Below are 14,965 nucleotides of genomic sequence, written 5' to 3'. Positions count from 1 at the left end.
ATATCCACGACGTTCCACTTTCAGGACTGCTGCATTGCCACCGGAAATTCCACCGGATTTCACTCTTTTCGGACGGATGTCCGTCCCCTTCCTCTGTCTCTGTGTTGGCGTTCTAACCTCTGGTGGATCTGTGAGGACTATGGTTAACTGCTCCTCAGATCTCTGCAGGGTAAATCCAGACAGCTAGCTAGACTATCTGTCCTATCTGAGTTTTCTGTTGCACAACTATGATATGAGATATTTTTATTTATACAGTCACGTTAGCTACAAAAGACAGCGACACGCACTCGCTTGATGGCCGTTCCTAGCCGCTTCTGTATAGACAGTAGCATGCCATTGCTTAGTATCTGTAAGAGTCACTTCAGAGGTATTGTCATGTCACATGAACGATGTTTTTGGATTTAAAAGTATATATTTCTCGATTTTATAGGGTAACAAAATATATGAGATAAAGTGCCAAACGTATCCGATGTACACAGAAATACGATGTCTTGAAGCGTTTCCGCTATCTTGAATGATTTTCTTCGACTCGAGCAACCAACGTACCTACGTCACGCTGCCTTCACTCCGATTGGCTGTCGCTTTGTCACATCGCCCAGCATTTGCATAAAATAGACTTCTGGTCTATTTTGGCAGCGGCGAGCTCGTGGCTTGTCGCTGGCAAACGGCCACTACCGTTTAAAATGAATGGCAGCCTGCCGCTTTGTCGCTGTCTCTTGTAGCTAGTGTGACTGTGGGGTTAGATTCATTGTGTTTTGGTGAGCTTAGAATGAGCCACCATGTTTCTACAACACATTCTCACTCCATTGACGCTTTGTCCGGACCCTTCAGTGTCATATTTCAGAAGGTATAACCACTCACGGTACGTGTCCACAGAGAGGGTTTTTAACAGCAGGGCTCTCCTCTTCTTCCCAGCGTTGCACGCTGGATGTTCTCTCCACTAGCAGTTATCAGATTCTCTCCACTGACCAATGACGAGCAAAGAATACAGGCTCCGCCCTCCTACAGCCGCGACACCTGATTGCATGATCGCTTCTCTCGCTGCCTGTCTGCTCCCGGATTTCAGAACAGACCAACACGGCGTCTCGTTTAGAAACGTTCTCTCATTTATTTTATTAAAACTGTTTACTGAAATGTGTTTCTGAAAACATTTGATGTGAGAAATAATCTGCAGTGGCTGACTCGGTCTTCTCTTTACATCGACAGCGGTCACTTGAAAAGATTTTCAGGAGTTTTTTTGAGAGGCGGTGAGTCGAGCTGGACTCCCCTGATTTGCATAAAGTAGCCTGGATTTAACTTTATGTAAATGAGGAGCGGGAGTCTTGATGCCACGTCTCTTAAAAGTCGCTGTAACGCTCCCAGAGTGCATTGCCTCCGGGTGCTTATAGAGACAACGAATGGGAAGCGTGGAAATGACGCTGCCAGTGGACACACGTACCTGTACAGGTGAAGAGGAAATACTGCTAGAATTACGAGTAGATCTGCCACTAACAGCTATTTTTTTTTTTTATCAATTAAACTCCAGATTATTTTATTGATGAATCGTATAGTCTATAAAATATCAAAAAATACTTCTTATTCCTTGTTTTTGTCCGACCAACTGTATATATATTATTGTATATCGTATATATTCATCGTGTAGGACAGAGAGAAGCAGCAAAACAGTTTTTTACCGTTTTATTCTCATCAATAACTAAAATGTGAAACAATGTGTCTCCCCTGTTCTTTCTGACTATGACTTTTTTATGTTTTTTTTCTAAACACTATACTATGACTTAAAAAAATATTTTTTGACATACCTTTTTCATGTCAGATAGTTTTCTCAATATTTTACATAAGAACCACACAGAGGTTTTGTACTGGTCAGACGAAATAAAAGGCATTGCACAAAATGTTCAGCCGTTTTTTAAACATTCACCACCATATTGCTAAATATAAAAGTCAAAAATCATGGTCTACGTGGCCGGGTTGGTTCAGTGGGTAGAGCAGGCGCACATTTACTGAGAGGTTTATGCCTCGACGCAGAGGTCCTCTTCTCACCTAGCTGTCCTATCAAATAGAGGCGGAAAAGCCCAAAAAAGAAGTCATAGTATAGTATAGTAAAGTCTTACTATAGCATGTCGAGAAAAGTCACAAATAAAAACAGTATAATATGTCAAAAAAGTCATAAAGTCAACACAAAGTAAACTAGTTTAGCTGGACCAGTTACCACCATGTTGTTGGCATAGGATATGAACTTCTTTTGCCACAGAAGAAAAACTCTTCTGCTTGGAGACTTTCTCTGATCTCCATGACTCAGCCTACGTCCCAGCAGCCAGCCCTGCAGCCTGCTGTGCATGTCGTCTCCAACGCCTGATGTTTTGGGGGTAGATGTGTGGGAAGGCAAATGTATTTGCAATACTATTGTGAAATATTTGTTTCAGAAAGGAACAGGTTACTGGAGGAGAAAAAGCTTAGATAGGTTAGATATTGTGAAAAACGGTTATTTAGACTTAATGTCAGCATTACTTTAGTCTCGCATTGCCAGACCTTCCTCCTCCACAGCGCTGCGGAGGAAGGTCTGGCTAGTCCACACAGACCAGGCCATTTTAGTCACTTTTTGATGCTTTTTTTAAAATACGTCAATAAACATAATTTAAATGACATAATACCTATTTTTTTTGTTTAAAAAAAAAATCACCTTTTCTTTTCAAATGTCAAATGCTATAAAATTGGAGGAAAAAACACCCACAATTCAATGAAAGTAATCATTAATTTTACCTGCCAAGAATGTTACATGGCACCCTTACCCCCCCTTTTCTCTCCTCCTCAATAGCTACAGACACAGAAATGGCACATCCTAAGGAAAGCTCATTGTTGGACTGGCTCTAGTGGCTGTAATTCTGCACCAAGGCTGAATTTCGGAAAGAGACTTCAGATACAGTATTAGGGGACCACTAAGGTCTATATAAAAGAACTCAGATACAGTATTAGGGGACCACTAAGGTCTATATAAAAGAGACTTCAGATACAGTATTAGGGGACCACTAAGGTCTATATAAAAGAGACTTCAGATACAATATTAGGGGACCACTAAGGTCTATATAAAAGAGACTTCAGATACAGTATTAGGGGACCACTAAGGACTATATAAAAGACACTTCAGATACAGTATTAGGGGACCACTAAGGTCTATATAAAAGAGACTTCAGATACAGTATTAGGGGGACCACTAAGGTCTATATAAAAGAGACTTCAGATACAGTATAGGGGACCACTAAGGTCTATATAAAAGAGACTTCAGATACAGTATTAGGGGACCACTAAGGTCTATATAAAAGAGACTTCAGATACAGTATTAGGGGACCACTAAGGTCTATATAAAAGAGACTTCAGATACAGTATTAGGGGACCACTAAGGTCTATATAAAAGAGACTTCAGATACAGTATTAGGGGACCACTAAGGTCTATATAAAAGAGACTTCAGATACAGTATTAGGGGACCACTAAGGTCTATATAAAAGAGACTTCAGATACAGTATTAGGGGACCACTAAGGTCTATATAAAAGAGACTTCAGATACAGTATTAGGGGACCACTAAGGTCTATATAAAAGAGACTTCAGATACAGTATTAGGGGACCACTAAGGTCTATATAAAAGAGACTTCAGATACAGTATTAGGGGACCACTAAGGTCTATATAAAAGCATCCAAACAGCACCATGTCATGGGACGTTAACCAAATTTCCCAAAAATAACATGGATGGTTCCATACGCTAATTGATGATCACTACTAAATGTATACCCGGGTGAAGATCTGTGATAATCCATAAACACATGTTCTTCTGATCTTAACCACTATAAGATAATTCGTAATTTCTGGCATCATTTCATGTAAATGAGGTTTATTGAACATCAGTTCCAAAAAGAAGTGTAAAACTAGTGGTAATTAGTTATGACGTTGCCTAAGAAGCTTTCCAGAATTGGGTGATTATTTATAGGCTACTTTATGCTTTATAAACAGGCAAACCAAACCGGAGGCTTTGTCCTTAATGTTTTCACAGTTTTCTTATATTAGAAATATGAGATGTCTAAAAAAGTGCCTAGATTGTCAGAAAAAGCGACCAAAAACGTTGAAAACACAAAATTGTTTAACATTTTTTTTTGTTGAGATAGGGACAACTAAAGTGTTTTTCTCATGGTGATGGGACTATTTATCAGAGCCACCGTCGACGTGTCCGGAGCTTAAGACGACTGTGATTGGTTTAAAGAAATGCAAAACAACCCAGAGCGTTTTGTTCCGCCTATCCCAGAATGCAGCTGTGGTAGCCAGACCTTCCTCCACAGCGCTGTGGAGATAGAGCATCTCAATAAACAAACAGTCTGGTTTTAAGACCTTTTTGTGTCTTTCAATAAATCTTTATTTACTTTTTTGATATTTTTTTTCAGTGTATCATGAATTAATCTCCTTTTATGTTTTTTTCTTTTTTTCATCAATAATATACAACTTTATAGTTTCAGCATCCCTCACGATCATGATCATGACGCAGCTGGTGTGCGCGCACATTCAGCCTCATTTTTTTCTAAGCATTTTCTACATATGTGTTTCTGTATTTGTTGTTTGTTTCATATTAATGTTCAATATCTTTGTTTATGTATACACCAAGCACCAAAGCAAAGTACATATTTGACGATAAACCAGATTTTTCTGATTCAGTTTCCGACTGCGCATGCGCCGCGGCTGTCACGACTCTGCTGCTGCTGCTGCTGCGTGCTGCAGGTGGAAACATGGCGATGAAGGCGCTCCGAGGGATGGTGAATGAGCTGTCGTCGGCCGTCAGCGGGAGCAGACCGACCGCCGCCGCGGCCTCCGCCGCCGCCGCCTCCCGGGAACATGTGATGTCCGTGAGCCGGGATTACCTCTCCCAGCCCCGCCTCAGTGAGTCTCTGCGGGTCTGATACATCCACGCTGTGTGTCCGCACTGCTCCAGGCTCTTTGCTTTAGAAAGACGTTCACGTTACAGAGGAATGCGTCGTTTAAAAACAAATCTAACGATGCAGAACCCCTAGGCGAGATTCTGCTGTTTTTTTAATTTGCAAACTTTACAAATATGCAGGGCCGGCCCTAGACTTTTGGGGGGCCCTAAGCAGGATCTGGTTTGGGGACTCTCCACATTGTAACATGTTGCCACTGCACTTGGCAGTAAACCAACTTGTGTATTGTAAATATTAGTTTAAGCACTCATCATGTACAAATAAGCATTTAAAGACTAATGTGAGACCTATTAGCAGCAACACTATATTTAAATAGACCGGCTCTGTTATGAGCTCTATTGTGGGACATTTCAAGTGCTCCTGGGGGCCCCTCTGGTAGCCAAGGGGCCCTAAGCAGTCGCTTATGGGTCGGGCCGGGCTCTGCAAATATGTTATACAGTGTTTGAAAAATTCGGCGTCGTACTTACAAAACATATCAAAACAGATATTAATTTCCATCCAAAGAACATTACAACCTTACTTAATGATTAAAAAAGAAGAAGAAAGGCACTTCAATACACAAAGAGAAAAAAAGAAAATATAAAATACAGAAAATACAATACAAAGAAAAGGTGGAATTGAATGTAGGCTATATAATCACATTTCCGTGAATACTTTTTTTTTTTTTGCAGTACATCAGCTATGTAAATAATTTGCTTATTATTAATAATTTGGATAGACTCAAAAAAATTCCGAAATTCTATTCTGAAGTGAGTAAAAGCTGGTGGTGTTTTTTTTTTTTTTAGATTTAGAAAAAGTGGTAAGGAAAAAAAAAATTTTGGAAAAAAAAAAAAGAAAAAAAAAAATATATGTTTTTTTTTTTTTTTTAAAAAAAAAAAAAAAAAATAAAATTAAATTAAATAAAATAAATTATTTATAAAAAAAAAAAAAAAAAAAAAATTTTTTAAAAAAAAAAAAAAAAAAAAAAAAAAAATTTTTTGTGTTGGTTTTTTTTTTTTTTTTTTTTTTTTTTTTTTTTTTTTTTTTTTTTTTTTTTTTAATTTTTTTTTTTTTTTTTTTGTTGGTTGTTTGTTGTTTTTTTTTTTTTTTTTTTTTTTTTTTTTTTTGACGTTATTTCAGAATTTTTTTTCACGCTGGATTTATTTCGACTTTATATTCGACGTATTGACATTCATTTAACTTTTTCCAACATTTTGTTGCCTTTCCCAAAACCGACAATATCGCTGCAATATCCACATCAAAGGTATTTTGTCAAAATGATTGTGATATTAGTTTTTTTTTGCTCTAACCTCCATTTCTTCATCATCGCGATATCAACTTCCACTTTCTTAAGGTTTTTAAGTGTTTTTTCAACGTTTTTTTGTCGCTTTTCTCAACGTTTTATTTTTAATGAATCAACGTTTTTTTTTTTTTTTTACGTTTGACGTTTTATTGCTTGAAAAATCGCCTTAAAAAAATTAATTAATTGAAAAATCAATGGTCGATTCATTTTCTTTTTAAATCCCCATCAGTCAGTTGGATAACAGACTCTGCTGTTAGAATTTTCTGTCAGTCAGCACACACCACTATTCACTGTTCCCTATATAGTGTTTATTAAAGAGTGAAATATATACACCCGTTGTTTGTGTATGTAAGATGTGCATGTAAACCTGGGGGTGTCCAACATTTCTTTATCTAAGGGCTACTTTAAAAAAAACTAAAGGGGCCAAGAGCTACATGCATCACATCACATTCATTTATTTACATAACACACATAAGCTGAATGAAGCTACTGTTTGTACACGTGTGAAATTGCAATACACAAAGCTTATGAAAAATCATCACTTCATGTCAAGTTTTGTGTCTATTTTACACTTCTTTTAGCCCACAAAGTTCGCTCCATTACTGAAAATATTCCCATCAGGGTCCAATAAAACACGACCACTTTACACTTCTATAGCCCACAAAGTTAGCTACCTCACTTTTAATATCGACGTCATTTTGGGTCTCAGTTTGTCAACCTATCGGCGAGCTACCGTTAGCTCGAGAGCAGGTTTCCGGTTGTTGGAGGCCCCTGATGTAAACAAACCCACGGAGCTCTCAGGAGGAGAGTAAAAGGTTGTACATTATATATCTTGCATTTTATATTGATTAACGTCAAAATATTCCAACTTTTCCCCCCCAAAATATTCCGACTTTTTTCTCAAATTATTCTGACTTTTCTCTTTAAATCTTAATCTGGCATCAGAGAGGCTGAGTATATGGTTGTATATATTATATACAGTATGTTGCATGTTACATTTCCACTGTTTAGAAACCAAAGTCTGCTCCATTGTTCCGTTTCGGTTTTTGTTGTTGCTTTTTCTTCTTCTCCTCCTACGGGAAAACACGGCCGCTTTGCATTGTGGGATACGGGAGTAAAATGTAGGCTACATATCAGAGACGGTTTAGAACCGAGACGCCCTATCTCAGTAGTTTCCTGTCTCTGTGTCCCGTTGTTCTCCGCCCCGGCCACGCCTCTTCGGGAGACTGGCGGGACGTCCTGAGTGTGTTGATTCCAACGGGAGAAGTGAATGTGAACACAGATTATGAGCGATTCTTTCGCCCCGTAGTCACCAAAGTAAATATTGGAGCCGTTTTTCAACAAGCCACATATCTCCAGAACATTCTGACACTAACAAGTTATCTTTCAGACGGACACATCTCTTTGTTTGAGACCTGGTTCTGTCTCAGGACCAAACTCTCGCGAGATCTGGCGACACAGAGAAGCTAACGTCAGCTAACGTTGGTGCTCACCCCAACAAAACTAATCTCTGTGATGCTAAATATTAGGGCTGCACGATAAGAGGAAAATATCTAATTGCGATGATTATTTTGACTGATATTGCGATTATAATATGATTCACGATATTGAAGGGAATGATCATGTTTGTATCATTATTCTCATTTTCATTGACTAATATTAAATCTTAAACAATTAAAATGATTATAGTGTGATTTTTGCAACGCTCTGTACCAAACAAAGATGTTTTCTTTAGTCTGTAGGATATGATGTGTAGGCCGGGACATCTCTGCAGCACCACATTACTTTATTTTAGAATGGTTTGACACATATTTTGCCTTTAAAGCGCTCCTATTATGCTCATTTTCAGGTTCATAATTGTAATTTGAGGTTGTACCAGAATAGGTTTACATGGTTTAATTAAAAAAAAACCACCATATTTTGGTTGTTTTTACACACTGCTGCAGCTCCTCTTTTCACACTGTGTTCAGGTCTCTGTTTTAGCTACAGAGTGAGACATCTTTTCTTCTGTACTATCTTTGTTGGCACTCACACATGCGCAGTAGCTAGGTAAGGATCATATCAGCTAGCTAGCTCTTTCCATAGACAGTAAAAGAAAGGCTGTTTCTCCACCTTCAGTCAGTTACAAGGCAGGATTAGCTGGGAGACTTCTTCTAAACCAGGGCGCACATGGAAGTAGTTCTTTTGGAGATTAGGGTGAACTAGTGTGTGTTGTAGCAGTGTTTTGCTATTGAGAATGAGGTAGCATGCTAGCGGTAGCATGCTAGCAGTAGCATGCTAGCGCTAACATGCTAGTGGTTTGCCACCTCGTCTCGGCTAGTGCCGTAGAAAGCCCTGCAGATGTTGACCAGCTCACCCGGAGACTGAAGGCAGGACACATTCAGAAACCAGATCTCACTCAGAACTCCATGGATGGATTATTTTCAAAGTTTGTATGTGTGTGGAAGCACCAGAGACACAAAATAACACCCAAAATCCCAGAAAAAAGTGATTTGTTTTTTTCATAATATGGGCACTTTAACAAATATTGCGCCACCCTGCGATTGGGATATTGCACTAGTCCATATTGCGATTTTGATAACATTGCAATTAATTGTGCAGCCCTACTAAATATGTCTTTTAGCTGTGTAAATATATAATATCTAACTATATTTGTATCGGTATCGGCCTTAAAAATCGGTCGGGCTCTATTGGCAACAAACAGGCATCAGGTCACCAACTGGAATAGAGGGTGCATTATCTTGGCAATTTAGGAGCAATGATTCACCAAACCTGCTTTTTTCCAGTGTAAAAATGTTGTAGTAATGAGTAACTAAGATGCTCAGGGGAAATGTAGTGTAAAAGTAAAAGTTTCCGGAAATATAAATAACGAAGTAAAGCACAGATACGTGAACATTCTACTGAAGTTCAGTAGTGAAGTATTTGTACTTTGTTACATTACAACACTTATTGTGGGTATTTTACAGTGGACTATATAGTGAATGAAATTTGCGGCGAACACACTATATAGGGATTGGGGAACGGTTTCCAACACAGCTATTGTGTTTGCTCCGCCTTGAACTCAAACTGTTTCCTGTCTCCTCAGCCTATAAGACGGTGTCTGGAGTCAACGGGCCGCTGGTGATTCTGGATCAGGTGAAGGTAAGGACATAACTCTCTAACTCTATAATAATAATAATTTTTTGGGGGGAAAGTCAGAATATTTTGAGAAAAGAGTACCGATATTTTGAGAAAAAGTCAGAATATTTGGAGAGAAAAAAATAAGAATGTTTGTCATGACCCGCTGCTTTAAAATGAGATCGTATAGCAGTGTAGACGTAGCCTGAAACAGGATGTAGAATAGAAAGTGTTTCCTGTCTCTAACACTAAACTTCCCTCGGACAGTTTCCGAAGTACGCCGAGATCGTCCATCTCACGCTGCCGGATGGGACCCAGAGGAGCGGCCAGGTGCTGGAGGTCAGCGGCTCCAAAGCCGTGGTGCAGGTACTCCCACAGCAACAAGCATTTGGCCAATATTTAACCCCTCGGAAATTCTTCAAAAACATCGGTAAAAGTGACTAAAACGTCAGGAAAAGTGACAAAAACATGGGAAAAGCTTAAAAAAAGTCAAAAAAGCGCAGAAGAATATTGACAGAAACTTTAAAAAGTGACAAAAGTGTCGAAAAAGACGAGGGAAGACAACGCGAGGGTTAAAACGCCACTTTGGGCAAGTTAGTACAACAAGCGTCTTGCCTGTTGGGAATCATGGTATCATAAATGATGTCATCGTTCTCTCGCCCCGTCGGAGAATGCTGTCGAAGGATTTGATTTGGACGTGCTGTAGGAGCCACACATTGGATGTTGATTGTGGTCTCATTCGTGTTGTTTGTTGATTATTATATTGTGCACTTATATTGTAGGTGGTGGGTTTTTTGGCGGGTTTTTGGGGCTTTGACAGAGGTGGGGGGAGCCTGGGAGCGAACACTTTCTGTTGACCGCCGCACTAACGCACTTATTTCGACTCACAAAGTAACTTTACATTTGGTAACTGCAGTACTAGCTGTATTTTACGTGTGGAGGAATAAATTATTGCGATACGATCTCGAGTGCGTCACGGTGTGTTTATGGATCTCTCAGAGTTCAGTCCCTCACGGCAGCACTTTGTTGGACCGCTGACAGCCGCAACAGGTGCCGTTGGCCAATCAGGAGCTGAGTTTCTGCATGTCGCTTTAAAAGGTTGACGGCTTTTTTAATGTTTAATTTTTTCGGCAACTTCTTTTTGACAGATTTTTTTTCTTCGAGGTTCCTTTAACATTTTTCCCACTTTTTGACTGTTTTTTTTTTTTTCCAACTCTTTTGATGTGGGTTTTTTTTTTACGTTCTTTCAGACGTTTCTTCAGCGCTTTTGATTTTTTTTTTCAAATGTTTTTTTTTTACATTTTATTACGAAAAAAAAAAAGATAGAATAAAAAACAAAACAAACCAACCTTACCGTTGAACCGTGAACCTGAAGATGTTGTTGCTCTGTCTCAACGCTGTGCCCCCCCCCCTCCCCGCAGGTGTTTGAAGGGACGTCCGGCATCGACGCCAAGAATACCAGCTGTGAGTTCACCGGGGACATCTTACGGACACCCGTCTCTGAGGACATGTTGGGTACGACACACGTCTCTTTCCCTCAGGCCTCCTGCACACTGGCTGCGCGGCGTGAGCGTGTCAGCTGCGTGGCGTGTCCGTTTATATTTGGGCTCCCATGGTAACAGGTTAGAGCTTACACACTGCCTGTGTTGGCAGATGTTTATATGTCATTTAGACACAAATACATATTAACAAATGACATGTTGATTTTTGAAAGTCTCTAGGTTTTGACATAAATACAGATATAAATGTAATTTAAAAGAAATATAATAAATAATTATCGATTTTCAAACTTTATTATCTCAGGAAAGGGAATTGAAATATAAAAATATATATATATCAAAATATGTGCAAACAAATGTACAAACAAAAAAATATTGACAAAATAAAGTTAAGAACACGCTATTATGTCATTTTATCAATGGGAAACATCCACGTGTCCAGACAAGGCTAGCAGCAGCAGCAGCGCTAGATGCTAACATGCATGACTCCATGTTTGATAGAGGGGAGGATAGTTGGGTTCGGAGTAGGGCTGCACAATATATAGTTTTTTAATCGTCTGCTGGATATCAACTGGCGCAATAAACACATAATAAAGATAAAGATAAAAGATTTTTTTGTGTTAGTTGAAAGAAAATATCAGCAGAAAACTGGACTTTAAAATGTTACTTGTTTTTTTATTGCTGCCTTTTATGTTCAACTCAGTGTTCAGTTTGTTCAATAAAAGAAAGTTAGAAATGATTTCTTTTCATTAGTTTTAAACTCAACAAGCAGTTTGTTGTGTTTTAGCAGAATACTGAAAGCAGCAGAAACTGAGAACATTAATATCTGATTATTTATCACGACTTATATTATTGCGTATTTTCCTCATAACGTTCAGCCCTAATCTGGTGAGGGGGGTGTGTGTGTGTCTGTGTGTGTGTCTGTGTGTGTCTGTGTGTGTAGGCCGTGTGTTTAATGGATCTGGTAAACCTATCGACAGAGGACCAGCGGTCCTGGCTGAAGACTTCCTGGACATCATGGGTACGTTGTTTCTGCTCTAAAGAGGTTCTTTTATGACCGGAAACTGACATCAGCCTGCTTTTAAAGGGTCATTTCACGTTTAATTCAACCTTAATATGAAAAACCTTTAATATGTTTACCACGTTGATGTGAACAGTAATCTTTGAAACTGGTCCAGTATTAAGCAAGGCTCAGATTATTATTAAGTGTCTGACAACATTATGGAAACCCACCAGACTCCATGTAAATAATCAGGACTTTTAGCGTGTATAGAGCCAGCATATTTCCACCAGACTCCATGTAAATAATCATGACTTTTAGCGTGTATAGAGCCAGCATATTTCCACCAGACTCCATGTAAATAATCAGGACTTTTAGCGTGTATAGAGCCAGCATATTTCCACCAGACTCCATGTAAATAATCATGACTTTTAGCGTGTATAGAGCCAGCATATCTCCACATGTAAATGGGTGAATTAAGGGTTTATTTCAACCAAACCAGAGTGGTGATTGTTGGAACAGTGGAAAGATGAGCCATGATGGCTTTTGATAGTTTTATTTAGTTTCTGTCCACTTTGAATGAAGTGTGTTTTACGATGATAAAAGTCCTGATTATTTACATGGAGTCTGGTGGAGTTTGGTGATGGTGATTTCGGGGCTGTTTCATGTTAAACTAAAAGGATCTTACTCTTTAACTAAAAGGTCTATCTCTGTAGGGATCCATCCCATAATGTTGTCAGACACTTAGAATAATAATCTGAGTCAGTCAGCGGCAACAACAGAACTTTTAGTGGACGCTGACTGACCGTTTTACCCATTTAAGGTTACAGTTTTTTTTCGTTGCTGTCATTATGGAAACACATCTTCTGTCCGTACAGTGAAGCTGGAGAACACATTAACACACTTTATATATTGGCTGCTACACTGATACACCAGCCGTCTGTATGCTTCATATTTTCATGTTCTAATGTTGCAGGTCAGCCCATAAACCCCCAGTGTCGTATCTACCCTGAGGAGATGATCCAGACCGGCATATCTGCCATCGATGGCATGAACAGCATCGCCAGGGGGCAGAAAATCCCCATCTTCTCTGCTGCTGGGCTGCCACACAATGAGGTACACACACACACACACACACACACACACACACACACACACACACACACAATGAGGTACATGCATGCCGTTTTTTGTAATGTCTTTGTTCGATGTTTTTTTCCGACGTTGCATCATCTCATACACACGTAGACACATTAACGATCGCTAACGTTGCGACTGAAATGTAGAACGCCGTTTTAAACGAGGCTGAAGATGAACAGAAGACTTTGTTCAGATGTTTCCTCCGTCTTCCGTCGTTCCCTCAGATTGCCGCCCAGATCTGCCGCCAGGCCGGGTTGGTGAAGAAGTCCAAAGACGTGATGGACTACAGCGAGGACAACTTCGCCATCGTGTTTGCGGCCATGGGGGTGAGAACTTCACATTCTTCTTCACTTCAGCACGCTCCGCCAGCGCCTACGCCGGTGTTTCTGCTTATTGTGATGTCATTTATTGTGATGTCATTTCTGCTTGGCGTGATGTCATTTCTTTAGAGTATCTTCAAGTGCTTCATATCCCTAAAATCAGTACAACCTGAGCTGAAACTTCATGTAGTTCTATAAACCAGAATAACTCAAAAAAAGTATTGAAATTGTGTCATAAATGTGAATAAGAAAAAAAAAATACGGACATGTTTTCATCTTATTGTCCCAAAACAACACACAAAACATGTTGATCCAAAGGATTTCAAAATGTAACAACGCAACAGACCTTTAGCTCTAGATCTGACCGAGTGCTCTAGCCGTTTGTCTCGTGTGTGTGTGTGTGTGTGTGTGTGTGTGTGTGTGTGTGTGTGTGTGTGTGTGTGTGTGTGCCACCAGGTGAACATGGAGACCGCTCGCTTCTTCAAGTCTGACTTTGAGGAGAACGGATCCATGGACAACGTCTGTTTGTTCCTGAACCTGGCCAACGACCCCACGTAACCCTCAGCACCTCATTCCCTTAAAGAACACTTGATTTACAATATTTTTCATTTTAGTTTTCAATTTTTACTGGCCACTATATATTTTTCTGGGGAAAAAAACAAGCAACAAAAGCATTGAAAAAAAAAAAAAAAAAAAATATATATATATATATATATATATATATATATATCTATAGTACAGGCCAAAAGTTTGGACACACTTTCTCATTCAATGTGTTTCCTTTTTATTTTCATGACTATTTACATTGTAGATTCTCACTGAAGGCATCAAAACTATGAATGAACACATATGGAATTATGTACTTAACAAAAAAGTGTGAAATAACTGAAAACATGTCTTATATTTTAGATTCTTCAAAGTAGCCACCCTTTGCTTTTTTTGATAACTCTGCAAACCCTTGGTGTTCTCTCAATGAGCTTCATGAGGTAGTCACCTGAAATGGTTTTACCTTCACAGGTGTGCCTTGTCAGGGTTAATTAGTGGAATTTTTTCCCTTATTAATAAATAGTTTTGATGCCTTCAGTGAGAATCTACAATGTAAATAGTCATGAAAATAAAAAGGAAACGCATTGAATGAGAAAGTGTGTCCAAACTTTTGGCCTGTACTATATATATATATATATATATATATATATATATATCCAAATAAATGTCCACAAAAAACATTTAAATAAACGTCAAAAGCGTTGAGAAGAACACCAAAAAAATGCTTAAATAAAGTGTCAAATGTCACCAAAAAGCCCCCCGTTGAAAGCATCGAAACACCGACTCAGTTCTGTGATGGGGCGAGAAAACGATGACGTCATTCATGATATGATGACGCTCCAACGGGCAAGTGCGTTGTTATATTTACTTGCCCGAAGTGGCGTTTTACTTTCCCCGGGCCATCGGGCAACCCTTAATGTTGAACCCTGTTGTGTCTTGTAGAAAATTAAGTAACAAAATGAGGCCCTAAGGCCTGTCAAATCTGACTCCAATTTAATAATTCCCACGCCTTCTTACATCGGACTTAAGTTTACCAGAACACAAGGATCAGTCTGAGACGAAGAGTTCAGTTAAGCAAATATACT

At 39.1% G+C, this 14,965-nt stretch overlaps 1 protein-coding gene across 1 annotated transcript in view; it reads left to right on the top strand.

Moving 5' to 3' along the window:
- The first annotated feature begins 4,706 nt into the window (after positions 1-4,706).
- LOC120545733 (V-type proton ATPase subunit B, brain isoform-like) overlaps positions 4,707-14,965 on the top strand; it is a 17,538-nt gene continuing 7,279 nt past the window's right edge. Inside the window, exons 1-8 of the mRNA XM_039780294.1 lie at positions 4,707-4,920; positions 9,344-9,399; positions 9,643-9,741; positions 10,797-10,890; positions 11,818-11,895; positions 12,851-12,990; positions 13,239-13,340; positions 13,791-13,888. Coding sequence (XP_039636228.1) covers positions 4,770-4,920; positions 9,344-9,399; positions 9,643-9,741; positions 10,797-10,890; positions 11,818-11,895; positions 12,851-12,990; positions 13,239-13,340; positions 13,791-13,888 — 818 coding nt within the window. The 5' untranslated portion in view covers positions 4,707-4,769. The remainder of the gene's footprint in view (positions 4,921-9,343; positions 9,400-9,642; positions 9,742-10,796; positions 10,891-11,817; positions 11,896-12,850; positions 12,991-13,238; positions 13,341-13,790; positions 13,889-14,965) is intronic.

The sequence above is a fragment of the Perca fluviatilis genome, chromosome 17, assembly GCF_010015445.1.
Source record: "Perca fluviatilis chromosome 17, GENO_Pfluv_1.0, whole genome shotgun sequence".
Lineage (NCBI taxonomy): Eukaryota > Metazoa > Chordata > Actinopteri > Perciformes > Percidae > Perca > Perca fluviatilis.
This window is presented reverse-complemented; position numbering and strand designations above follow the sequence as displayed.